This window comes from Cervus canadensis, chromosome 12, assembly GCF_019320065.1.
Source record: "Cervus canadensis isolate Bull #8, Minnesota chromosome 12, ASM1932006v1, whole genome shotgun sequence".
Lineage (NCBI taxonomy): Eukaryota > Metazoa > Chordata > Mammalia > Artiodactyla > Cervidae > Cervus > Cervus canadensis.
The window spans coordinates 69867846-69895841 of NC_057397.1; the positions used below are offsets into that span (position 1 = coordinate 69867846).

The 27996-nt window shown below is 40.1% G+C and overlaps 2 protein-coding genes across 3 annotated transcripts in view; one reads left to right on the plus strand and one right to left on the minus strand.

Annotated features, from left to right (window-relative positions):
- Nucleotides 1–26811, minus strand: OSGIN2 (oxidative stress induced growth inhibitor family member 2). 2 transcript variants are annotated; one of them, XM_043483188.1, is made up of 6 exons: nt 26528–26811; nt 16929–17083; nt 10154–10290; nt 9392–9583; nt 7008–7099; nt 1–1893 (listed from the first exon to the last, which is right to left on the minus strand). In XM_043483188.1, the coding sequence occupies exons 1-6, from the start codon at nt 26569–26571 to the stop codon at nt 864–866; spliced, it is 1650 nt and encodes a 549-aa protein (XP_043339123.1). In that variant the 5' UTR covers nt 26572–26811; the 3' UTR covers nt 1–863. The 2 variants fall into 2 exon arrangements, with proteins under 2 accessions (XP_043339123.1, XP_043339125.1); XM_043483190.1 differs by lacking the exons at nt 16929–17083; nt 26528–26811 and adding an exon at nt 15674–15967.
- LOC122450958 (translation initiation factor IF-2-like) overlaps nt 26570–27996 on the plus strand; it is a 34120-nt gene continuing 32693 nt past the window's right edge. Inside the window, exons 1-2 of the mRNA XM_043483328.1 lie at nt 26570–26627; nt 26735–27457. Coding sequence (XP_043339263.1) covers nt 26570–26627; nt 26735–27457 — 781 coding nt within the window. The remainder of the gene's footprint in view (nt 26628–26734; nt 27458–27996) is intronic.

Genomic DNA, 27996 nt, shown 5'->3' on the forward strand with positions numbered 1-27996 from the left:
TAAGTAGTTCCATTCAAAATTTATTGAACTGCAAATTCGTTTAAGGGTTATGCTCGTTAACTAGAGAATATAGCTCCAGAAACAACCCTGGCAGGTTCCTGAATATATGCCAACATTATTAGATGGTTTATTAGAAGCTGAGAATATGAATTGCCTGTCAAGGTTTCAACAATAAAAAAAAAATTAAATCCCATCATATTTGTCAATAAATTAGACTTATACAATTGATAATTTCAAAATAAATAAAACCTGAGTTGATCATGCCCTCTATTTCCACCCACCCTCAGCATATATACATTTACATCCCATTTCCTGTTAGACCAGTGTGTATCAGACTTTAATAAGCATACATATTTGAGGATCTTATTAAGATGCAATTTCTGATTCAGTAAGTCTGCTATACTGCCTGTGAGGCTACCTTTCTGACAAGCCACAAATGGAGCTGACGCTGTCTCTGAACTACCCTTTGGGCAGCACAGTAACGCAATACATAAAGGGAGGCAAAGCTCTGGCCTAATGACTGCGGTTTTATAGATTCGATGCTGTTATATTTTGGAATCAAACATAAATAACCAACAGTGATCACAAAAAAGTTAAGTCTTAGAAGAAAAGAATGTTCCAGTTAAATGAGAACTTAAAGTATATCAGACTGGCAGTGTTTCTATTTGTCTGACAATTGACACCTTTGATACATTACAATGTAACCAGGACAAAAAACTCTAGTTAACTTTAAAAAATAGTTACTATCGCTTGAGGCTCTCCTAGTTAATTCAAGTTCGGAAAATTCAAGCCAGTACACTGTAAAATCTCTATTAAAAATCTTTAATGGTAAAGTGTCCATATAAATTACTTGTAAACCTGCTCTACACCATGCCATCTCCTCCTCTTTCAACGAATAAATGCTTTTTTTTCTTCTGTCTTATAGCTAAACAGCGTGTAACACCCAGTGCCCCTCCCTTTAAAAACCGAACAAAATTGTCTCCAACCAATGGACCCAATGCAAAAAGGTTGGCTTCTTTAACACACTCATAGGTATACGCATCTATTTCCACAGGATTCCCCTTACACATGATTGGCAGGCTTGAGTTATGGCCCAGGTAGCGCCCTTGCTCCTTCAGGAAAGACAGGTTGGGATGAGAGCCTATCAACACCACTGCTGCAGACAGCTTAAATACTCTCTTCAGTCCAGAGAGATTCAGAAGAACGCACTTCATGTCTGACTTAAAGGCAAGCACACGGTGCTCAGGAAAACTAGTATAATCAGGTAAGAGATTGGAGTCTAAAGAACATGACTGAGTACACATCATATGATAGACTTTATGGTATTCTGGGTAAAGCTTTTTGGGAAGCTGCTTGAAAATTAAGTCTGGATCAGTTACTCGTCTGCGAAATACATGAATCACAGGGATACTATTGTTGTAAGCACACAGGACCGCATCAGCTGCGGTGAGCCCAGAACCGACAATTAACACTGGGTCCACTCTGCCACGCAACTTTCCTTTGCTGACAGCAGCTCCAAATTCAGGCATTGAATGAAACACAAAAGGAAAATCTTCCCCTTCGATTTCCAGACGGCCAGGAGAGTCTAATGTTCCAGTTGCCAGAGCGACATTTTCAGCAAAGAGACAGAAGGGAATATGAGAACCATCTCCTACGCGTTGATAACCCCTGATTTCCCAGTTTCTCTTGGTAAATTTTGATTTCTCTATCTGTAAATGCTGTGTTGAGATATTTCTGCCTTGACCATCATTATCAACTTGATCTCTGTAGAGTCTTGATACAGAGGTAATGTAAGTGTTCTCTCTGAAGTTCTTCTGAAGACCCATGACTTTGACGTAGTGTTTATAGTAGCGAGCTACTTCCTCTGGCATAACTCGGTCCCCTTTTAGGTTCCTGTGAAAAGGAAAGGGAAAACATTCTATGAGGATAAGACTTTTAGTTTCCATGATTACTACTTCTCCATCTAGTCAACTACTATATCTTTTTACTTCTCTGGATTGTGTAAGCTAAGCTAACTCTTACCCTAACACTTCATAAAGAAAGCAAGCCTTTCCTTTTCTTTAAAAACGTTAATAAATTAAAGGCTGTCCCTGGTGGTCCAGTGGATAGGAATCCGCCTGCCAATGCAGGGGATGCGGGTTTGATCCCTGGTCCAGGAAGATTCCACATGCCACGGAGCAATTGAGACCGTGTGCCACAACCGCTGAGACCACGCTCCAGAGCCCACGACCCACAACTCCCGAGCCCACAGGCCACAACTCCTGAGCCCACGACCCACAGCTCCCGAGCCCACGGGCCACAACTTCCCGGAGCAATTGAGACCGTGTGCCACAACACGCTGCTCCAGAGCCCACGCTCCACGGAGCCCACAGGACCCACGACCCACTCCCGAGCCCAGCCACAACTCCCGAGCCCACGGGCCACAATTGCTGAGACCACGCTCCAGAGCCCACGACCCACAACTCCCGAGCCCACGGGCCACAACTCCCGAACCCACAGGCCACAACTCCCGAGCCCACGACCCACAACTCCCGGCCCACGACCCACAGCTCTCCCGAGACGGGCCACAACTCCCGAGCCCACGGGCCACAGCTCCCGAGCCCACGGGCCACAACTCCCGAGCCCACGGGCCACAACTGGAGACCCACAAACACCCGCCCAGCCCACGACCCACAACTCCCGAGCCACGGGCCACAACCGCTGAGACCACACTCCAGAGGCCCCCGACCCACAACTCCCGAGCCCCACAGGCCACAACTCCGGAGCCCATGGCCACAACTCCCGAGCCCACGACCCACAACTCCCGAGCCCACGGGCCACAGCTCCCGAGCCACGACCCACAGCTCCCGAGGCCCACGGGCCACAACTCCCGAGCCCACGGGCCACAACCGCTGAGACCACGCTCCAGGGCCCACGACCACAACTCCCGAGCCCGCTGAGCTCCCGAGCCCACGGGCCACAACTCCCGAGCCCACGGGCCACAACTCCCGAGCCCACGACCCACAACTCCCGAGCCCACGGGCCACAGCTCCCGAGCCCACGACCCACAGCTCCCGAGCCCACGGGCCACAACTCCCGAGCCCACAGGCCACAACTCCGGAGCCCACGGACCACAACTCCCGAGCCCACGACCCACAACTCCCGAGCCCACAGGCCACAACCACTGAAGCCTGTGCTCCACAGCAAGAGAAGCTGACGCTCTGCAGCTCAGAGCAGCCCCCTTCCTCACAGCACTAGAGAAAGCCTGTGGGCAGCAAAGACAACCCAGTGCCACCAAAAATAAGTTTTTAAAGTGCTAATAATTTATTTTTATCAACAGAGTAAGTCCCATGAGCATAGAAACTGTAGTTAAGGCATCTTTGTTTCCCCAGTGCCTTGTCTAAATATCTGTTCAGGTTAGCCGTCTTTGTCAATAAACTTCTGTTAAATAAATGGATTAAAATGTGGTTATCTGGAAATCAGACTATTTTACTCTATCTCACAATTGTAATCTAAATAATTCAGTCTACAGCTATAATATCAGTCTGTGTTCTACACACCTGTAGACTGAATTAGATTATAACCATCGAGCTACTACAGGTCTGACTGTAATATACATACTTCTTAAAGATAATATTTAGATACACTTTTTAATAAGTTGCTTTTTACTTTCATAATGACCAAAAATAACACAGATCCCTTTTGCTGAACAAAATCATCCTACATTTAAGTAGATAACATTTCTCTCTGTATTTTCCTACTCGTTTATTATTCATTCGCCCAGTGGTGTCCGACTCTTTGCAACCCCATGGACTGCAGCACGCCAGGCCTCCCTGTCATTCACCATCTCCCAAGGTTTGCCCAAGTTCAAGTCCATTGCATTGGTGATGCCATCCAGCCATCTCATCCTCTGATGCCCTCTTCTTCTTCTGCCCTCAATCTTTCCCAGCAACAGGGGCTTTTCCAAAGATTTGGCTGTTTGCATCAGGTGACCAAAATACTGGAGCTTTAGCTTCAGCATCAGTCCTTCCAGTGAGTAGTCAGGGTTGATTTCCTTTAAGACTGACTGGTTTGATCTCCTTGCTGTCCAAGGGACTCTCAGGAGTCTCCTCCAGCACCACAGTTCAAACGCATCAATTCTGCAGTGCTCCCCCTTCCTTACGGTCCAGCTCTCAGAACCGTACGTGACCACTAGGAAGACCAGAGCCTTTGACCATACGGACCCTTGTTGGCAGAGTAATGTCTCTGGTTTTCAATACATCATCTAGGTTTGTCATAGCTTTCCTGAAAAGAAGCAATCGTCTTCTGATTTCATGGCTGCAATCACCATCTGCAGTGATTTTAGAGCCCAAGAAGAGGAAATCTGTCACGACTTCCACCTTTTCCCCTTCTGAAGTAATGGGGCCGGATGCTATAATCTTAGTTTTCATAACATTCAGTTTTAAGCCGGCTTTTTCACTCCTCCTTCACCCTCATCAAGAGACTCTAGTTCTTCTTCACTTTCTGCCATTACAGTGGTATCATCTGCATATCCAAGGCTTTTGATGCTTCTCCCACTTATCTTGATTCCAGCTTGTAACTCATCCAGCCCGGCATTTCTCATGATGTGCTCAGCGTATAGGTTAAACAAACAGGGTGACAGCAGACAGCCCTGTCTTACTCCTTTCTCAATCTTGAACCAATCAGCTGTTCCATACAGGGTTAACTGTTGCTTCTTGATCCACATACAGGTTTCTCAGGAGACGGGTAAGATGGTCTGGTATCCCCATCCCTTTAAGAGCTTTCCACAGTTTGTTATGATCCACACAGCCGAAGACTTCAGCATAGTGGATGAAACAGAGGTAAATGTTTTTTCTGGAATTTCCTTGCTTTTTTTTTATGATCCAGCAAATGTTGGCAGTTTGATCTCTGGTTCTTCTTCTTTTTCTAAACCCAGCTTGGACATCTGGATGTTCTTGGTTCACATAATGCTGAAGCCCAGCATGCAAGATTTTAAGTGTAACCTTACTAGCATGACAGATGAGTGCAACTGTCTAACGGCTGGCACATTCTTTAGTACTACCCTTTTTGGGAACTGGGATGAGGATTGGTCTTTTCCAGCCTGTGGTCACCATTGGGTCTTTGAGATTTGCTGACATATTGAATGCAACACCTTGATGGCATTGTCCTTTAGGGTTTTGAATAGCTCTACTGGAATTCCATGACATTCTTCCTACTCATAAGGAGATCTAGAAATATAATCTTCTCTTTATGAAAAAAAGCACATTAATACCTCTTTTATTTTCCACTTGAACTGTAAAGCAATGGGCATTAGTATCCATAAACACTGCCCCAATTACAGGTAAGCAGCAGAAAAAACACCAAGTCAGGGAGCTCCCTGGTAGTCCAGTGGTTAGGACTCCACGCTTTCACTGCCAAGAGCGTGGGTTCAACCCCTGGTTGGGAAACTAAGACCCCACAAGCCACGTGGTGGGGCCAAAAAACAAAGCAAAAACGATTCATTTCACACAATTCAGTGTGACTTGTAACTGGAGTAAGTAAAAAGTTTAATGACTACAGTAACTAAGAATGTATTAACTCTCAATTTTTACAGAAATCCTATGTAATAATTATAATTATTATTACCTCAATTTTGCAAACCAGGAAATTGATAGCTAATGAAATGATACTGTTTTAAGTTCTTTGACCAGGGTCACAACATTAGAAGTTACAGAGTCAGAATTCAAACCCTGCAATTAATCTCGAGAGGCCTAAGACTCTTCTCAACACCATGCAAGAGCAGGAACTAAAGCTGATATTTATCACAAGAGTCATTTTCACATGTTACTTAAACACAGCATGCTCAACTTAAAAGGACGAACACTTCTGGTATAAATCATAAAGCTTCTCCTTGTTTACCTGCATCATAAAGGGGAAAATATGTTGAGCAATTTCACTTTTTTATGAAAATCAAGAATTTATACAATATGCCCAATTGTGCAATTTTACATTTCAAACTTACACAATAAAACTTCTGTTAAAAAAATCCCAAAGTAATATCTGAAAGGCTTAATTTCAATTACCCACGCCGGTCTAAATTTGCTCTCCTTAAACCTCACATTAAGGATAACTACTGAAGATTAACATGGCTTTTATCTAGCAGGAAGTCAAGCATTTGAACATTACAGCCCTGTTTCAAGGGTTTTGTGTAACTTCCTGTTTTAATTTATTGTTTCTCTGAGCAGTCAGAGTAGATTCTCTGTATTGGTAATTCCTATCTCTAGGAATGAAAATGGCTTGATAATGATAAGGCTTTTCATAATTTCTTTCTTTCAACTTTGAATTCTTTCTCCCAAATAAATATAAAATAAATTTGTATTCTTTCAAGTTGAGATTATCATATTTTCTTTTCTCATACTTTACTATTCTTATTAAATATTTACCTCTATAGCTGAGTAGATGATCACATCATGGAATCGATTTTATTCCATCATTCTAAATTATTCATTATGGTTTTTCTGGTTTTTCTTCAGATTGTATAAGTCTTTTGCCTTTTTAAGTTATTCATTATATATATACTCTTCTACTCTGAAAATTCAATACTTTAGGTATCTGAGATATGCATTAAATGAAGTGATCCATTTATAAAAATGAGCAACTGCATACTTCAGGAATGTATACATAAGATATGTATACATTGAAGATATACATATTCACTTATAAAAAAAAGTTATACAAATCCATTCTTAAAAATAAGTAAACAAGTAAAGGATATGTAGGTGGACAAGAAAATAACTAAACAGAGAGTGGTTTAAGAGTAGAGTGGGATAAAACGGTGGTAACAATCTGTAGACAAGCCCATACCTCTGTGTACTTACTGTTATAAAATCTCTAAACAGAACTAGCTCATAACCACCACTATTAGGAGGTTTTATTTGAAAGATACAAACATCAGTATTATTCATCTAGGACAGCGTCACAACTATTTTGAAATTTGCTGATAGACTCTTTCCCACTGTATATCAAAATTTTAATAGTTTGATCTTTACCTTCGTTTGCTAGATACCCAGTCTTTAAATTTAAGTCCAGGTAGCTCCATCCAATTTCCAAAGCTGATTGTCAACATTGAGCCTTCCATATTCTATTTGAATAAAAAATGCATAAGCAAAAAACACATTTTATCAGTAACATGGTCTTTTTCTTTTTTTTTTAAACCAAACCCATCTCATTTACTCTAAGTCTGGATAAGGAGAGCTCAAAGAAGTCCTAAATGGTCTGTAAATTACCTCTTGAAATTTATTCCAATTAACTTTCAAATACTTTCAATATTTGGTAGTGTCTATGCTCCACTCCAGTATTCTTGCCTGGAGAATCCCATGGACAGAGGAGCCTGGTGGGCTACAGTCCACGGGGTCGCAAAGAGTCGGATATGACTGAGTGACTTCACTTTTCACTTTATACTCCTTTCATATAGTTATACATTTATAAATCAGATTTACATTACCTGATGCCTACACAATGGTGATAGCTTTGGCCTATAAAACATAATTAGATGCAGAATACAGTGTTATAGGAGCAAATCAGTTACTTTCACACTTTAAACAAAAGGGAAAAAGTTAATTCCTAACACTTTAAGAAACCAGGGAAATAAGCAAGTGGTCCCATCCGATTAAGAACAGACTCAGTGCTGAAGCCAGAGTGGCCTTTAAGGAAGGGAGCCCTGCGAGCGTGCCCTACTTACTTCTCTTCTGCTCAGCACAGAGCAAGCAAAGCCCAAGGGCCAGAAGCACCCTTCCCAACGACCTCCATGGTCTCTTTCAACCAACTCTTTTCAGCTGTGCTTTTTTTTCCTAATCCGAATCCTTCTTTCCCTGTTTCTGTACAGCCCAGTATTGGGAATGGGAGTCATTATTATTATTATTGGCTAACATTTATAGAGCACTTACTGTGTACTATCGCTTATAAAGTCTTACTATTTGTGATAGTACAAAATCACCACAGGAAGACAATGCATAAGGCCGCTACTGCTTTGAAGCAGGCTGGGCCTGATACTAGGATAAGAACCAAGTTTCAGGTATATTTCACGTTACCACTGATTCAAATATGCTTCCAGTAATCAAGGCTTATCCACACTTTAACTTTCTGATATGTAAATGGGAGAAAAGAAAAGATGAATTATTGCCTACAGCACATTTTTCTAAGGAGAAAACAAACAAGTACAATAAAAACTCTGGAATTTATAGAAGGTATCCTAAAACTTAAAAAATGTATCATGGCTGTTTCAATAAATGCAGTTTTATTAAGAATGCTATTTATTAACAAAGCAAACATAAACATGTAAGCTAAAAGGCATAGATATTTTGATAGTTGTGATCCATTACCATAAAGGTAATTAAGATTTTTAAAAGTTAGTGATATATTTCCTCTACAAATATTCCAAAACAGTTGTTTGATAAATGTAAACCTTCAGTCATATAACATTGCACTAATACAGGAATATCCAACTGAAATTTATACTCAAGATTTGATATTAAATGTTAAAATTCCCACGAAGTCTGTATTTCATAACATAGCAAATATTATTTAACATTTATTTGTACAACAAATGAGTATTTACCATATGCTAGACACGATACTAGCTGCTGCCTGCTAAGGAGACAGGCTGGCTCTTTGTGGTGCTCAGTTTGTGGTTTATCTTCTGCTACGGACTGAACTGTATCATCCCCTAAATCCACGTGCTGACACCCTAACCCCACATGTGGTAGTATTTGGAGATGGGCTTTTGGAAGGTAATTAGGGCTAGATGAGGTCATGGGCTGATGCCCTCATAACAGGATCAGTGACTTTACAGGAAGAGTTTACCCTCTCTTTGCCGCAGGAGGATATGCAAGAGAGCAGCTGCCTGCAAGCGCGAAGAAGAGCCCTCAGCACAGACTGAGGCACCTGGCACCACAGTCCTGGGCTTTCCAACCGTCAGAACGTGAGTGTGTTTTTAAGCCACTCACTCTATGGTATTTTTGTTTTAGCAGCCCAAGCAGATAAATACAATTTTTTTTCTTTTACAATACATTTTTTCATTTAAGCTCTTGAAAATATAGGGAAATAATAGGTAGTAGTATGAAATACTGTGTGAGATTTTGTAAACTCTACAATAAGTAAACATTTTTTTTTACTATGCAAAACATTCTTGAAATATTCTCTATATAATTCTTAGAGAAACATTTATTCTAAGACACCATCAGTAATCAAATTTGGCTTAATTTCTACTATCAATTAACTTGGATTTCACTGAACACATTAAAATTCTCAGATAAAGATATGGTAATCATCATATATAACATTATAACATAATGTTTAAGAATCAAAATGGTCTTATCAAGATGTCATACAAAATAACTCACACTCACTAAAATGCTAAGAAAAATATACTCACGTGCCAAGCTCCACCAGGTGGACCTTTACCAAGAACTAAGTGAGGGATATAATGATGCTGTTCTAATTTCCAATGCAAAACGGATGGGTAATCATATCCAAAGTCAGCATCTGGATGAAGAAGTGTGTCGAAAAGTACTGCAACTGGATTGGATGATCGGCCCTCAAGGCCCTCAGACAAATACTCTAAGTCCTAAATAAGTTAAAAAAGAAAAAGAAAAAAAGACATAAAGAAAAAAGGCAGATAGAGTTTGGAAAAAACAAAAAAACTCCAGCTAACATAATAGAGAAAACCATTACTCTAATCCAGCATTTTACAGACAGAGTACAACAAAACACTGATACTCCTTAGAGATCTTAACAGATTCTCAGGTCAAATAAATACAGGAAATGGTTGGTTTCAAAAAGCTAGTCAGATCGTTTTACTACAAAATTTGAAGATGGCTTTAATATGGCAGTATGCCTTAATATATCTACCCTGACACTTTAATAATAAAAAGCAGTATTTCCAAAACTTATCTGAGCATAAAGCACCTACTAAACTCCATCAGGGTATAATTTGGGAAATTCTGCTCTAATTAATTCAAGAAAATAAATGGAAGTTAACTCAGCAAAATATATTTACAAATCTAAAATTAAAATGTTAAAAAGTGTTATTTAAAAGGAAAGGTTTTCAGCTAAGAAATGCAATGCTCATGTAGCAGAAAATTAACTTTGTCTCAGTATAAAAAATTGAAAAGGACTGACATGTAAAAAATAATACCTGATCAACAATGGAAAGATGTCTTGCTTCCTCTAATTTACTATGTAAGATTGTATTTGGATGGATTGCTTCTGATGATAAATACGGTCTGTAGCCTGACAGCATATAAGAAAGGCAGATTCCTGAGGGTCCATTTCCTATTTTTAAAAAAGTGGAGAGGGGTGTATCATTAATCTTAATACTCACGTTCTTTGGCTTTTCCATTCCATAGATGGCTTTTCTCCTCCATCAATTCTTCCATCCCTAAATTCTTAAAACCAAGTATTCGCAAGAGAAGACTTTTACTTTCTCTCCTGTTTTCTTCAGGGAATCTCACCTACTCAAAACTTCAACTCTCTATGCTACTAACCTCAAAATTAGATTTCTAGGCTGACCTCTATCAAAATATATCCCATATTTCCATATGCCACTTCTTCACTCCAGCTGACTGAACGACTAATAACTGTGTTCAAAAGCAAATTCATGACGTCCTCCATTTTTGGTGCCCTCTCCTTTAAACCTCATTCCTCCTAATATACTTACTAGCAAAATCCTAAGTTAATTATAGTTCTAAACCTCTTTTGTCACCTATATCCATTCAGCTGTTGTAGCCATTATCATTCATATACTCTCACTCAGAAGACAAAAATCTCTTCTTGTTCAAGATTCACCTACTCCAAATCATTTCATATTTTACATTCAAATGACTTTTTGTAACACAGTCTTCATTATATTAACCAATCTCTTCTAAAGCCCGTCACTGTTTGTTTCTGACTATCTCCACATTCTGCTCTCAACCATCTTCTAAGCCCCACCTCCTAACACCTTCCCTCCTGTATATGTATCTCCTTTACCTAAAACAAAACTGGAAACAGGTTTTTGTGGAACCTATTAAACTACTTTGATTTCTATAGCTCCTTTAGTCTGGATTGCCACTTCTCTATTATCTCCATCTACCAAAAATTGAATCCACCTGGGACAACTTTTACCCATCAGAGAAAATTCTGATCCTTGCCTAATATTTTGCTCCAAATAAAATAAACTCAAAGATGTAAATATGGAAAGTAAAATCATGATATCAGAAAAGAGAGCAATATTTCTACATATAATGCTCTAGTAGGAAGCCTTTAAGTATGACACAAAACTCAAAAGAAAGGAAAATATAAATAATTTTACCTCACAAAAACTTTTAAAATGACAAATACTGAGGAAAAGGTCTAATTTCCTTGAATGAAATGAAAGACAAAACTAAATAAGTAAAATCATGATAATACCAACAGAACAGAAAAAGCATTTGACAAAATCCAACACCTATTTATGTAAAAACTTTCAACGAGCAACAAAGGGGAACTTGTCAAAGAGTATCGACCAAAATCCAATGGCTAACATCATACTTAATGGTGAGAATTTAGCGTTGTTTTTTTTTCCCCTATAAGATCAAGGCAAGCATGTCTTTTCTCATCATTCCTACTCAAAACATACCATAAAGAAAATCCTAGCTAATGCATTAAGACCAGAAAAGGAAATTAAAGGTATACAGATTGGGAAGGAAGAAACAAAACTGTGTCTGCAAATGTGGTAATTATACAGAAAGTCCAAAAGAATTTACCAAAAAACTCCTGGAAGTAACAAGCTTACAGTAAGGTTGAATGATACAGTCAGTCACGTCAGTCGCTCAGTCGTGTCCGACTCTTTGTGACCGACCCCATGGACTGCAGCACACCAGGCCTCTCTGTCCATCACCAACTCCCGGAGCTTGCTCAAACTCATGTCCATCGAGTGGGTAATGCCATCCAACCATCTCATTCTCTGTCATCCCCTTCTCTTGCTGTCAATCTTTCCCAGCATCGGAGTCTTTTCTAATGAGTCAGCTTTTTGCATCAGGTGGCCAAGATACTGGAGTTTCAGCTTCAGCATCAGTCCTTCCAATGAATAATCAGGGTTGATTTCCTTTAGGATTGACTAGTTTGGTTTAGGTCATACCTGAATGGCCTAGTGGTTTTCCCTAAATTCTTCAAATTAAGTCTGAATTTTGCAATAAGGAGTATATGATCTGAACCACAGTCAACTCCCAGTCTTATTTTTGCTGACAGTATAGAGCTTCTCCATCTTCGGCTACAAAGAAAATAATCGATCTGATTTTCTATTGACCTTTTGGTGATATAGTCATCTCCTGTATTGTTGGAAGAGATTATATGCTATGATCACCACGTTAGACCTAATATAAAACACTAAATCATAAAACTTTTGGAAGATAACACAGGAGAAAAGTTAGATGACCTTGGGATTGGTAATGAGTTTTTAGATGTTTAACACCAAAAGCAAGATCTATGAAGGAAAAAACCAATATGTAGTACTTCATTAAAGTTTAAAATTTCTGCTCTGCCAAGTCACTAAGACAATGAAAAGACAAGCCACAGACTGGGGGAAAATATTTACAAAGCATATATGTGATAAAGCATTTGTCTTCCAACAACATAACAGACAACTATACACGTGGACATCACCAGAGTCAATATCGAAATCAGACTGATTATATTCTTTGCAGCCAAAGATGGAGAAGCTCTATACAGTCAGCAAAATCTGTGGAGCTGACTGTAGCTGAGATCATAAACTCCTTATTGCCAATTCAGACTTAAATTGAAGAAAGTAGGGAAAACCACTAGGCCATTCAGGTATAACCTATATCAAATCCCTTATGATTATACAGTGGAAATGACAAATAGATTTAAGGGATTAGATCTGAGAGAGTGCCTGAAGAACTATGGATGGAGGTTGGTAATGTTGTACAGAGGGTGGTGATCAAACCATCTCCAAGAAAAAGAAATGCAAAAAGGCAAAACTGAGGAGGCCTTACACACAGCTGAGAAACAAAGAGAACCGAAAGCCAAGGGAGAAAAGGAAAGATATATCCATCTGAAAGCAGAGTTCCAAAGAATAGCAAGGAGAGGTAAGAAAGCCTTCCTCAGTGATCAATGCAAAGAGATAGAGGAAAACAACAGAATGGGGAAGACTAGAGATCTCTTCAAGAAAATTAGAGATACCAAGGGAACATTTCATGCAAAGATGGGCAGATAAATGGACAGAAATGGTATGGACCTAACAAAAGGTATTAAGAAACAGAAGATATTAAGAAGAGGTGACAGGAATACACAGAAGAATTATCCAAAAAAATCTTAATGACCCAGATGTTACCACACACGATGGTATGATCACTCACCTAGAGCCAGACATCCTGGAGTGGGAAGACAAATGGGCCTTAGGAACCATTACTACAAACATAGCTAGTGGAAGTGATGGAATTCCAGCTGAGCTATTTTAAATCCTAAAAGATGATGCTGTTGAAGTGCTGCACTCAATATGCCAGCAAATTTGGAAAACCCAGCAGTGGCCACAGGACTGGAAAAGGTCAGTTTTCATTCCAGTCTCAAAGAAGAGTAATGCCAGATAATGTTCAAATTACCACAGAATTTTACTCATTTCACATGCTAGCAAGGTATGCTCAAAATTCTTTAAGCTAGGCTTCAACAGTATGTGAACAGAGAACTTCTGATATACAAGCTGGATTTAGAAAAGGCAGAGAAAAGAGATCAAATTGCCAATAACTGTTGGATCACAAAAAGCAAGGAAATTCCAGAAAAAACATCTACTTCTGCTTTCTTGATTACACTAAAGCCTCTGACTGTGTGGATCACAACAAACTGTGGAAAATTCTTAAAGAAATGGGAATACCAGACCACCTAACCTGCCTCCTGTGAAACCTGTATGTAGGTCAAGAAGCAACAGTCAGAACCAGACATGGAACAAAGGACCGCTTCCAAATTGGGAAAGGAGTACATCAAGGCTGTCTATTGTCAGGCTGCTTATTTAACTTATATGGAAAGTACATCATGCGAAATGCCAGGCAGGATGAAGCTCAAGTGGGAATTGATACTACTAGGAGAAATCACCAATAACTTCAGATATGCAGATGACACCACTAATGGAGAAAGCAAAGAGGAACTAAAGGGCCTCCTGATGAAGGTGAAAGAGGAGAGTAAAAAACCTGGCTTAAAACTCAACATTCAAAAAACGAAGATCATGGCATCTTGGCCCATCACTTCATGGCAAAGAGATTGGGGAAAAATGGAAACAGTTTTGGACTTATTTTCTTGGGCTCCAAAATCACTGTGGAAGTTGACTGCAGCTATGAAATGAAAAGATGGTTGCTCCTTGAAAGAAAAGCTATGACCGACAGACAGCATATTAAAAAGCAAAGACATAACTTTGCCAAAAAAGGTCCATATAGTCAAAGCTATGGTTTTTTCAGTAGTCATGTATGGATGTGAGAGTTGGAATATAAAGAAAGCTGAATGCCAAAGAATTGATGCTTTCAAACCATGGTGTTGGAGAAGACTCTAGAGAGTTCCTTGGACTGAAAGGAGATCAAACTAGTCAATCCTAAAGGAAATCAACCCTGAATACTCATTGAAAGGACTGATCCTGAAGCTGAAGCTCCAGTAACTTTGGCCACTTAATGCAAAGAACTGACTCATTTGAAAAGACCCTGATGCTGGGAAAGATTGAAGGCAGAAGGGGACAACAGAGGAGGAGATGGTGAGATGGTATCACTGACTCAATGGACCTGAGTTTAAGTAAACTCTGGGAGTTGCTGATGGACAGCGAAGCCTGGCGTGCTGCGGTCCGTGGGGTCACAAAGAGTCAAACACAACTGAGCAACTGAACTGAACTGAGTATCTGAGACAAAGAATTAGAAAGAAGTAACATTCAAAAGACTACACAAAAAGAATACAAACAAGTCATTCATAGAGAAATATACACACAAGCAGAATGCACCTCAAGTCCCAAAGATTTTCCATTCTTAACGCCAAAAACCTGAGCGTGGTATGTTACAGAGAAAAAGGACTTTGTAAATGTGATTAAAGTAAGGACCATGAGCTGCGACAGAGTACCCTGGATTATCCAAGTGGGCCCAAACTAATCACACAAGTCCTTAGAAACAAAGACCCTTTCCCACCTGTGGTGAGGAGGAACCATAACTCCTCAAACTTTACGAAAGGTTAAAAGAAAAACAGCAGTGCTAGCTTTGAAGATGCAGAAGTGGTTCAGGAGCCAAGGAATACCAGTAGCCTCTAGAAACTGGAAAAGCAAGGAAACATTCTATCTACCCTAGAGCCTCCAAAAGGAATGCAGCCCAGCTGACACCTTGATTCTAGTCCAGTGAGACTAGTGTTGGACTTCCATTCTATAGAACAGTCAGATAACACATTTATGTTATAAAAGCCACCAGGTTCGTGGTGATTTGTTATGTTAACAATAGAAAATCAATTACATATATTAAGGAAATTAGCCCATTATGGTGCTAGTGCCAGCAATAATGGCCCTATCATACATGAGGTTAAGTCACTCTTTGGCTAGCTAAGGCAAAACAGGAACAAATTGTTTTGGGGGACGTGAGGTGGGTGAGTAGGTACAGATGAAAGGAGTTTTTCCTTTTGTAACCCTGCTATGGCCTAACCAGAAGAAGACAGGCTCCTTTACCTACTGCAAGACATCCAGAATGGAAAACCAGGTTTGGACACACGTGGGAAATGGAGCACGATGTTTGGTTTCCAGCATGGGACTGCTGCAAATGCTCTATCAGCTCCCTTACAGGAGAATCTAGTCCAGAACTACCTTGCTTCCCCTCTTTCCTTCATTTATTACATCTCCTGGGGAGAGATGTCCATATGCCATACAGAGAGCAGAACTTTCCACTGCATTAACTTTGAAACAGGCCATCAAAGAAACCAAGGATGTTGTATGCCATCAAGGTCCATTATGTCCCGTAATTCTTTCCTTTGGCTTGGCTTCACACCAGATTACTTGTCCACATTAACAAGTCCCTCCAACGGCTCAGCAGGTAAAGAATTTGCCTGCAATGCAGGAGATGTGGGTTCGATTCGTGGGTCAGAAAGAGCCCCTGGAGAAGGAAATGGCAACCCACTCCATTCTTCTTGCCTGGAGAATCCCATGGACAGAGAGGAGCCTGGTGGGCTATAGACCATGGGGTTGCAAAGAGCTGCTGATGACTGAGTGACTAAACATGCAACATACATACTGGGTTTGCCAAAAATTTTGTTCAGGTGTTTTTGCATCATCTTCTGGAAAATTCTGATTGAACCTTTTGGTGAACCTAATACATGACAGGTTAACAAAATCATAAAATTATATAATTCTGAAGTAATCAAGTTTTATTAATAGCTTAATTTCTAATATATTAAATACCTATCTATTGAGGTGGATGGATACATAATAGTAATAGGTGGTTAAAATACTATAAACATAACTGTAGAGTACTATAATGTTTTTTACTGAGCACTGACTACTAACTTGCACAAGTTACTCAACTATTGAGTTTCCCTGTCTGTCCATACTTTAAAATATCAATGTGCTATAGGACTGTAAGGCACAATTCAATAATGTGCATAGAAATCCTCTGTATTGGGTTCTAATAACATTTGATTATCATCACGACCATGACACTGTCTAAAAGTAACATAAATGATAGATTACTGATATTTTAAAATAACAGAGCAATCTCAGCCCTTCAATGAAAAAATGTTTCACTCTAATACAGAATCTAATGTCAGAGAAACCAATTCCTCTCTCCAAAGACTTGGTTATTGGTTATCAGGCAACCTAAGAATACTTTTCAACACAATCCTAGGGATTTGTGCTATATATAACCATACATTTATAAAAGCAGTTAGGATCATAACTGTAATTTTAAGAGATAAAAGGCAACAAAACTTACCTATTACTACCACAGGCAAAGTCACTGATGAATCTTCAAGTAAAGAAGTTTCTTCAACTAATGGCATAGCTTTAACTTTTTGCCCCAAATTATCACCAAAATATTGCACTAATGAATTAAAAATCTCTCCTTCAGTTTCAGTGTCACTGTAGTTTCTTTTAAAAGAAAAACATGGAACAAAAAACAACAGATATATAGTCAATATAGCCTTTATAAAAATCTGTCTCTACTCAGTTTTCATTCAGGCCACAAAATATTCAATAGTTTCATAAAAGGAGAAAAGGAAATCCTTCTGATTAATGCTTTCAAATTAGCTTAGCTACATGTACACCACTTTGTCAGAAATCCTAAATACAGTGGTCCCTTGCTATCCAACAGGGGTTGGTTCCAGAACCCCACCCCCAACCCCCGAACACCAAAATCCATGGATCCTTAAGTCCCTTTTATAAAATGGCATATTATTTGCATATATCTACCGACACCCATCCACAGAATCTCAACTGTCTCTAGATTAATTGTATCACCTAATACAATATAAATGCTATGTATGCAGTTGTCTTCATGCAGCACATTCAAATTTTGCTTTTTGGAACTTCTTTCCCAAATATTTCCCATCTGCGGTTGGTTGAACCCATGGATGTAGAACCTGTGGATATGGACGGCTGACTGTAGCTGCTGTGTCTTCAATGACTTGAAGGCAAGTTTTAAATAAGAAGCTATTTTTAATGACCAAAGACACAGGACCATATTAGGCATTTTTACATTCTCTGAGAGCTCCTAGGACTGGCAAGTGTCTCCTTCACTTTTTTTTCCTCATTAATAAAAAGGTATGTGCATTAGAGGCAGTACATACATGTGGGCTTTCCTGATAGCTCAGACAGTAAAGAAGCTACTTGCAATATGGGAGACCCAGGTTTGATCCCTGGGTTGGGAAGATCTCCTAGAAAAGGGAATGGCAATCCACTCTACTATTCTTGTCTGGAGAATTCCATGGATAAAGGAGCCTGGCGGACTATAGTCCAAGGGGTCACAAAGAATTGGACACGGCTGAACAACTAACACTTCCACTTTTCATGTGGAACAAGCTAGCTACATACAGTATTATAAGGAAAGGTTACTGAGCTTACATATTACCAATTGTGTATTTTGGCTAAAAAATAAGGTTTATACATCTTATTCTCAGAGATACTGAAAAGTGCAAAGATCTTAAATGTTGATTTCCAATCTACCTTCTTTCCCAACTGCCTCCCTAGAAACTAGTTTTGGCATTCTGACACATTCATGCAACAAATGGAGCATCCTCTGAGCACAGTTAATGTTCTGCATTATACAAGAGATTACTTCAAAATAGAATTCCTGAGTTATTCTTCATTTTTATATAGTCAGAAACAGGCTAATTATCTAAAAATATTAACCTGAGTACTGACTAGTGGGGGAGTGTGGTTATTACTATTCCCCAAATGACAAACATGGGAATCAATCAGTTATTTCACAAGACTCACTGATCCTAGGGGAGGAAGACAATTAGGAAACAATTAGGCAGAGAGCAATAATTTCTCCTTCCTATAACCCTCCAATTTCCCAAACTAACCTCGGAAAGGGCAGAGTTCCCCAGGATACACTGATAGCTTTCCTTTCCCCAATAATTGGACTTCCCTATCAATATATTGGCCCATTTTGGCCAGAACAGATTTCATTTAATATGGTTACTCCTCACACTGCAAAGCTGCCCCTGGAGGAAGCAACTTAAGATCAACCATCCCTTTCAGATCATTTCATCTCCTACCATTGATCAGATCCAGATGTACTAGCTGTCTTGCCTTCTGCTTGACGACTGAACTCAAAGTGAGTGAATTACACTTGGGCTTGTCCCTCATACTTCTCCTAAATGTGTGTCAAGGACAGGTTCCTCAGCTTCCTTTGGAGGCTTCTTTCTTCTTAATATATATACTTTATTGAAGTATTCTTGACTTACAATGTTTCTGGTGCAGAGTCATTCAGTTTACATATACATATAAATTTTTTTGAGATTATTTTTTATTATAGATTTTATTATAGGTTGTTACAAGATATTCACTATAGTTCCCTGTGCTATACAGTTAACCTTTGGGGCTTTTTGCATATCTATTTCTTTAAAATTAGAACTCTAGCATTCTATTCACTCAAAGTCAAACAAATGGAATAAAAATATAAATTTTTCAGTTAGGCAAAAATCCATGTTTTTTAAAAATATATGTATTACATACTATTTAAAAGATTTTCTACTATGCTTGATAAAGGTTTGAGAAAGAACATCAAAAAAAGAGAAGAGATGGAATGAAGAAACTGGAAAACAAACTAAATGAAATCGTGGGAGAACTGATTATGAAATACAAAAAGTGAAGCAAACTAGATAAAAGATTATCATATAGTCCAGTAATTTTTAAACAAACCTACTTGTCAGAAACATATCTGGGGCTTTGGAGAAAAAAAGCAATATCTGGGCATTTGTATTTTTCAGAAAATTCCAAGATAATTCTGATACATAGTTGGATTTTAAAAAGTGGTTACAGGTTTTCCCATTAAATGGTAGGTTTGATGATATAGAATTCTATCAATTTTCTGTTGACCAATCATGATATGATGTTATTGAGTAATAGTTACATAATCACAATAGTAAAAGATATTAATCAGTTTTCACAATCAATAGGGAGACAAAAAATAAGAGTTGCAAAGACAAAATAGGAACATGATTAACGTAACAATATAAACTAATTACATACAATTTGGGGGATCAAAGAAAAGATATACCAATCTGAATGCAGAGTTTCAAAGAATAACAAGAAGAGATAAGAAAGCCTTCTTAAGGGAACAATGCAAAGAAACAGACAAAAACAACAGAATGGGAAAGACTAGAGATTTCTTCAAGAAAATCAGGGCTATCAAGGGGACATTTCATGCAAAGATAGGAACAATAAAGGACAGAAATGGTATGAACCCGACAGAAGCAGAAGATATTAAGAGGTGGCAGGAATACACAGAAGAACTAAACAAAAAAGTTCTCAGTGACCACGACAAGCACGATAGTGTGGTCACTTACCTAGAGCCAGAAATCCTGGAGTGGGCAGTCAAGTGGGTCTTAGGAAGCATTACTACAAACAAAGCTAGTGGAGGTGATGGAAATCCAGCTGAGCTATTTAAAATCCTAAATGATGATGCTGTTAAAGTGCTGCACTCAATATGTCAGCAAACTTAAAAAATTCAGCAGCGGTCACAGGACTGGAAAAGGTCAGTTTTCATTCCAATCCCAAAGAAGGGCAATGCCAAAGAATGTTCAAACTACTGCACAATTGCACTCATTTCACATGTTAGAAAGGTAATGCTCAAAACCCTTCAAGTTAGGCTTCAACAGTATGTGAACCGAGAACTTTCAGATGTACAAGCTGGATTTAGAAACGGCAGAGGAACCAGAGATAAAATTGCCAACAACCAAGGGATCATAGAAAAAGCAAGTGAATTTCAGAACATCTACTTCTGTTTCATTGACTGTGCTAAAGCCTTTGACTGTGGATCACAACAAACTGTGGTAAGTTTTTAAAGAAATGGGAATACCAAACCACCTTACTTGCCTCCTGAGAAATCTGTATGCAGGTCAAGAAGCAACAGTTAGAATTGGACATGGAACAACAAACTAGTTCAAAATAGGGAAAGGAGTACTTCAAGGCTGTCTATTGTCATCCTGCTTATTTAACTTACATGCAGAATACATCATGTGAAATGCTAGGCTGGATGAATCACAAGCTGGAATGAGGAGTGCCGGGAGAAATATCAATAACTTTAAATATGCAGATGATATCACCTCAATGGCAGAATTGAAGAGGAACTTAAGAGCATCTTGATACAGGTGAAAGAGCAGAGTGAAAAAGCTGGCTTAAAACTCAACATTTAAAAAATGAAGATCAGGGCACCTGGTCTCACCATTTCATGGCAAATAGATGAGGAAAAAATGGAAACACTGACAGAATTTACTTTCTTAGGTTCCAAAATCACTGTGGATGGTGACTGCAGCCATGAAATTCAAAGACATTTGCTGCTTGGAAGAAAAGCTGTAACAAACCTAGACAGCATGTTAAAAAGCAGAAACATCATTTTGCCCACAAAGGTCTGTGTAATCAAAGCTATGGTTTTTTCCAGTAGTCATGTACAGATGTAAAAGTTGGACCGTAAAGAAGGCTGAGCATCAAAGAACTGATGCTTTTGAACTGTGGTGCTGGAGAAGACTTTTGAGAGTCCCCTGATCAAGGGGATCACGCAAGACCAAACCAGTCAATCTAAAAGAAATGAACCCTGAATATTCATTGGATGGACTGATGCTGAAGCTCAAACTCCAATACTTTGGCCACCTGATGTCAAGAGCTGACTCACTGGGAAAGACCCTGATGCTGGGCAAGATTGAGGGCAGGGGGAAAAGGAGGTGAAAAAGGATGAGATGGTTGGATGACATCATCAACTCAATGGTCATGAGTTTGAACAAACTCCAGGAGATAGTGAAGGACAGGGAAGCTTGGTTTGCTGCAGTCCATGGGGTTGCAAAGAGTTGGACACAACTGAGTGACTGAACTGAAATAGAGGGAACTTGGAAATAAATTTTTTAAAGACCATTCATGAAATATAATTCACAAATATCACAAATTTCACCCTTTTATTTATTTTTTTGCCAAGTCATATAGCATGTGGATCGTAGTTCCCTAACAGGGATCGAACTTGTGCCCTCTGTATTAAATGCACATTCTTAACCAATGGACCACCAGCAAAGTCCAAAATTCACTCTTTTAAAGTGTACAATTCAGGGTTCTAAGTATGGTCACAAGGCTTTGCAACCATTACCAATAACTCCAAAGAAATTTTACCATCCCAGAAGTATGCACTGCACTCTTTAGCACTCAGTCCTCACTCTTCCCTCCCCGCAGCCACTGGCAGCCACTAATCTACTGTCTTACTGCACGTGCCTACGCCGGAAATTTCAAGCAAATGGAACCCCTCATCCATTATGGGGCCTTTTATATCTGGGTTCTTCCATTTAGCATGACTGCAAGGTTCACCCATGTTGTAGGATGTATTGGTACTTCATTCCTTTCTAGGCCTAAATAATATTCCACTGTTTAGATATAACACTTTGTTTATTCATTCATGAGCTGATGAGTATCTGAATGATTACCACTTTTTAGCTATTACAAATATGCTATGAACATTTGTGTATAAATCTTTATATGAACATATGTTATTTCTCTCAGGTATGTTCTTAGAAGTGCATGCAATGGCTGGCCCCTAAGTTTAACATCTTGAAGAATCGGCAAAGTGTTTCCCAAGTGTGTACCATCTTATAATCCCACCAGTGATAAGCAGGTTCCAACATCTCCACATCCTCACCAGCATGTGATTTTTTGTGTTTTTTATTTTAGCTATCTTAGTAGCCATAAAGTAGCACCTCAGTGCAGTTTTGATTAGCATTTCTCAACGACAACTGATGTTAAGCATCTTTTCATGTGCATATTGGCCATTCGCATGTGTTCTTCAGAGAGTAATTCTAATTACTTGCCCACTGTCCAACTGGGCTGTTGTTTTCACTGTTGAGTTTTCAATACTGTTTTATTTATCCTGGACATATGATTTGTAAATATTTTCTCCCATTTTGTGGGTTGTCTTTTCACTTCCTTTATATTGTCTTTTGAATCACAAGTTTTAATTTTTGATCAAGTCTATTTTTTGTTGTTGTTGCTGTACTTTTGGTGTCATGTCTAAGAAAGCTCTGCCTAATCTAAGGTCACAAACCTGTTCTCTTCTATGAGTTTTATAGTTTTGATTTTTAAATTTATGTCTTTCATTTTGAGTTAATTTTTTCACATGGTATGAGGCAGCAGTCCACTTCATCCTTCTGCGTGTGGGTATTCATTTGTCCTGGCACTATTTGTTGAAAACACTGTTATTTCCATTTGTCTTGGGATCCCACAGAAGTCAATTTAACACAAATGATGGGAATTATTTCTGGACTCTCAGTTCTATTCTACTGATCTATGTTTACCTTTATGCCTGCATCATACTATCTTGATTACTGCTTCTTTGTAGTAACTTGTGAAATTAGGAAGTAGAATCCTTCAACATTGTTCTTTTCTCAAGGATGTCTTGGTTATTCTGGGTTCCCTGCAATTCCATGTGAGCTTTAGTCTTTCCATCAATTTCCAGGAAGAAAAAAAAAGAGGTAGCTAGGATTTTGATAGGATTACATTGAATTTGTATATAAATTCAAGGAATATTGTCATCTTAAGAACACTAAGCTTTTCAACCCATGAACATGGGATTCCTTATCATTTATTTAAGCCTTTCATTCTTCTCAGTGATGTTTTCTAATTTTCAGTGTACAAGTTTCACATTTCTTCTGCTAATTTCTAAATATTTCAATCTCTTTGATGCTAGTATAAACTGGATAGTCTTGTTAATTTCATTGTCAGACTGTTCACTGTTAGCATATAGAAATATAACTGATTATTGTATGTTGATCTTGGATTCTGTAATATCACTGAATTCATTTATTAGGTCTAGTAGGTTTTATGTGTGTGTGTGTGGGCCTCAAGCAATTTGATACTAGCCTCTCCCAAGACTCAAGTAGCGTATGTGGAGCCAAAGTTTTAACTTCTCTTAATTCTCCACTGAGTACAGGTGATTTGTTCTGATTTTCTACCACTGGTCATAAGTTTAACCTTTGTGTACATAATCCATAATATTGGTATAAACTATTTGTAATAAACTTTCATGGTGCTTAGTATATACTGTTTAACGAAAAACGAAATCAAGACATGAAATGAAAATAAGGTTCACTGAATTTACATAAAGCAACAGTGAAACAAAGGCCTATTAGTAAGTATACTTTGTAAAAAATTCAGAATCTAAACTATAAATTTAGTATTCCTGAACATATTTTACAGTATATGCATATCATATCACGGTCTAAGAACAGTGAAAATTTCCACTTTAGATATCCAATTTGCTGTTTGTTTTGTTTAAAACAAATACTTGAGTAATAAAAATATCTACTTTTCCTTTACTCGGGGCAATAAATTATAAAATATAATTAAATTTTAGGAAACAGTAAAGAACAGCACTTTATCCACATGCAAAAATAGTTACCCTATTGGTAGGCATCAAATTAGATGACTATTTGAAATTTAAGATGGTTTAAAAAAAAAAAAAAGATGGTTTTACATGCCTTCCATGTTTTGTTTTTGAAACAGTATGATCCAAAGTCTCAAAACAAATTAAAAGGATGGCACAGGTATAATGTTTGAATAACAAAAGACTTTTCTCACATTTAGCAATACTCTTCTAAATGATCATTCAAACTAAAATGAAACGCTTTACTACCTGAGTTTAATCTTTGGAAGCATAAGCTTAGATTGTTACCAAATTGATACTACCGTAAGAAAAACTGCTAAGTGTTAGTCGCTCAGTTGTGTCCAACTCTTTGTAACCCCACAGACTGTAGCTCACCAAGCTCCTCTGTTCAGAATTCTCCAGGCAAAAATACTGGAGTGGGTAGCCATTCCTTTTTCCAGGGCATCTTTCCCAACCAGGGATCGAACCCAGAGTCTCCTGCATCGCAGGCAGAATCTTTACCATCTGAGCCACTAGGGAAGCCCAAAAGAAGGTTCTAAAGTCACAAATGAAGCTACTCTTTATCTTCCAGAACAGTAAGTATGGGAAGTTTTCTTACTCCGAAAGTTAGGAGACAACTGTCTCACAGTCCTTGTCCTTTCAAATAAAAGACAAGATCCAAAATGTAGACGTTATCACAATTGGTTTTAAAATGCATTCCTAATGAAATTGCCCCCTGCAAAAAATAGTATTAGTAAATTATAAACCTTTTCCTAAGAAAATGTTTTAAATAGTAAATATTTTCTTTTAAAAATGTTATATAAGAGAGCTGTTTGTGCAATAAAAATATGGCTTATCAACCACAATTTTTATCCTTTGGCTAGCAGGCTTGTTTTCTTTTATCTCTCAAGATCAAACTACAGCAAATACCTTGTTTTCATCTCCTCCTCCAAATTTCTGTACAAACAGGTAAGCATATGATATCCACTACCTAGAGTTAGTTGAATGGCTATGAATCCCACGCCATGTCCTTAGAATTCAACTGTATTAAAAGGTGCCAAAAGGTTTTTGGACAGTGCCTTCTAAATGGCATATTACTTTCTCAAGCGCTAGTCCAACAAGTTTTCACTAGGAGAACTTCTTTTCTAGAGTTCTCCAAAGGGGATCTGATACTCTCAAATCACTGTCAGGTAGGTAACAAATCTGCCTAGCATTTAAAATTCAGCAGTTTATTACATAAAATAATTTCTAATATCCAGAATTTAGAGACTCCTACAAAACTCACTGAGAAGGTGGGCAAACCTGGATTACCACGCTATTTCAACAGGAATTTTGAGTTTTCTCTGTGCCTAACACCCAACTTTTGCAATTTGGTGAAGCCTCTGGACCTCTTCTTTGAATAGTATTATTAAACACATAACAGGATTTGCAAGGAAACTAAAAAGTAAACTTGGAACATGTCTTTATGTACTCCTCCACTATATTAAATAACCAGTATAATCTTGAAGAAATAAACAGTATCTCTAGGTATCTGCAACAACCAGTGTGGCATGAAAACATCTGTGATTTCTACTGGTGACCAAGTTACAACTACTACTGTGACTTACTGCTTATGTTCACAATTGAAGAACATAGATTTTGTTTAAAGTTGAGTGAAAATGCCTAGTACCATTCTTTACATCCAAGTTCATGATCCATTAAAGTCTATATATGCACCCCAATTAACTCGATCAGAATCTCATATTTTACAAAAGAAGTTTTCCTTATCATCATCCTAGCACATTTGCAGTATATATAAAGCACAGCATTTTATGAAAGTCTTCGTTAAGTTTAACTTGTCTTCACAAGGTTAAAACTAGTTTCAAGTTGTTTTTGGTCTTTCTATAACTCAATGAGACGCTAGCCAATTGGGCTAGACCTCGTGCATTCACTTTCATTTTAAAACGTATCATCGGTATCAACCCTAAAAACGGTCCCCATAATGTAGGTCAAGAGTCGTTTCACATGTTTCAAATTTCTACGATATGCCTGGCTTACAAGGGCTAACGTCTTAAAAGTCAGAAACCTATTTGTACCCAGAGCATCACATTTTAAACGTAAGTCCCTGCCTCTCTTCAACCCTCTCTTCAACCCAGTAACTTAGGTTATCAGAATGCTTTTACACTAAAAAAAAAAAAAAAAAAAAGAAATGTTTAAGATGTCGGGGGCGGGCGGTACCTCAGAAGCCTTCACTAAAACTTCGCTCTCTCATTAAGTCTCGGTTCGCAGTGGCCGCCCGGCTCGGGGCCGCGCCGTCTAGTGACCCGCACGGCCCAGGGCGAAGAGGAGGGGACGCCGGAGCGGCCCGAGGAGCCGAGGCGGGGGCCGCGGCCGAGCGAGGCGGCCTCGGCGTCCCCCTCAGAGTCGTCCCGGGTCCCCGCCCGCGCGGCCCGGCCCGGCGGCTCCCCGCCCGCCCCCGCCCGAGAAGTCACCTGAAATGAGCGGCCAGGGAACAGCGGCAGCACCACACGGGCATGGGTGGCGGCGCCCCGGGCGCCCGAGCGCGGCCGCCTCCCGCGGCGGGGTGGCCCGGTTGGGGCGCCCGCCGGGTCGCGGGGGTCCTCGTGGCCCCCCGCGTCTCGCCGTGGTCGCGGCCGCCGGAAGCTGCGGCGCGGCGCCGGCGGCGGCCGGGCTCTGAGGCGGCCGGGCTCTGAGGCGGCAGCGGCGGCGGCAGCGGCCCGGGGCCCGCCTCAGGGGAGCCGCTTCCGCTCCCGGCCCGCGGCCGGCTGAGGTCTCGGGGCGCCGCTATGGGGGGCGGGACGCGGGGGCTGGCACGCGGAGACGGCGGCGGAGGCCGGCGGGCTCCTCCTCGCAGGTGCGGCGGCGGCCGAGGCCCGCGATTGGCGCAGCCGCGCCCGGGGCCGGCCGGGGGCCGGGCCTGACGACGCGCTGGGGCGGCTGGGGCTGCGCCGAGGCCCGGGCCCCGCGGCCGCCCTTCTGGCGTCCGGCCGGCTGGGCGGGCGCGGATGTGAGGGGGCGCCCGGCGCCAGTTACCGGGGAAGAGCCGACGCTGCTCGCCCCGGCGGCCGGCCGATCCGCGGGAACCCGGCAGGCCTCGCGGCCTCTGCGGTCGGCGCGTCGCGGCGTCTGCAGTCAGGCCGCGCCGTCCTCTCGCCGAGGACGCCCCGGGACACCGCGACTCCCGGTCCACGAAAACCGCTTTATAATTTATTTTTATTTTTTTTTAAGCGCTTTCCCTCGCGCCAGGCCCGGGCCCAGACACCCGGAGCTGCCGCGCGCGCGCTTTCCGCTCTGGACCCGGCCTCACGGTGGCCTGGAAGAGCTCGGGCAACGGCGGGGACCCGGGCCCCGGGTTCTGGTGGGGGGCGTCGGGCGTCCCCGCCGAGGTCCCCCTTCCTTAAGTAAGTGGTGATGCTGCTAAAAAATCCGGGTGCCCTGGCCCAGATTCAGGGACTCGGTGTGTTTTATTTCAGTCCCTCCGAGTGATTATAATGCAGGAAATTGTTAAGAGAGGTACCGAGTAATGAGTGTCCCGCATCCGGTATTTTCAAGAAATAAAGAGGGGAGGAAACCTGGGCAGAGTTCTTGATTGCATATACTGTTCCACGGGAGACGTCTTTCGATCCCTCCTTCCAAAACGTGCTGAATGTTTTTGCAGTGAAAATCTTTGATGCAGAAGTTTCTGCTTTTAAATACTTTTAAGTTCTCAATTTTTGCTGAATGTCGTCATGAACAAACCTGGACTTAGCAGGTATTTTAGAGTCTGTGGCGCTTAAAAGGAAATTTTAGGACTCAGCCTCCCTCCAGGATTATATAATCAAAGATAGTATTCATATACATATATATATATTCATTTTACTCTGTTTATTTTTACTTTAGTGTTTCAGAAAGTGAAGAATAACTTTTCTGTTGACAGTCACTTTATCCTTTTAAAGAACTA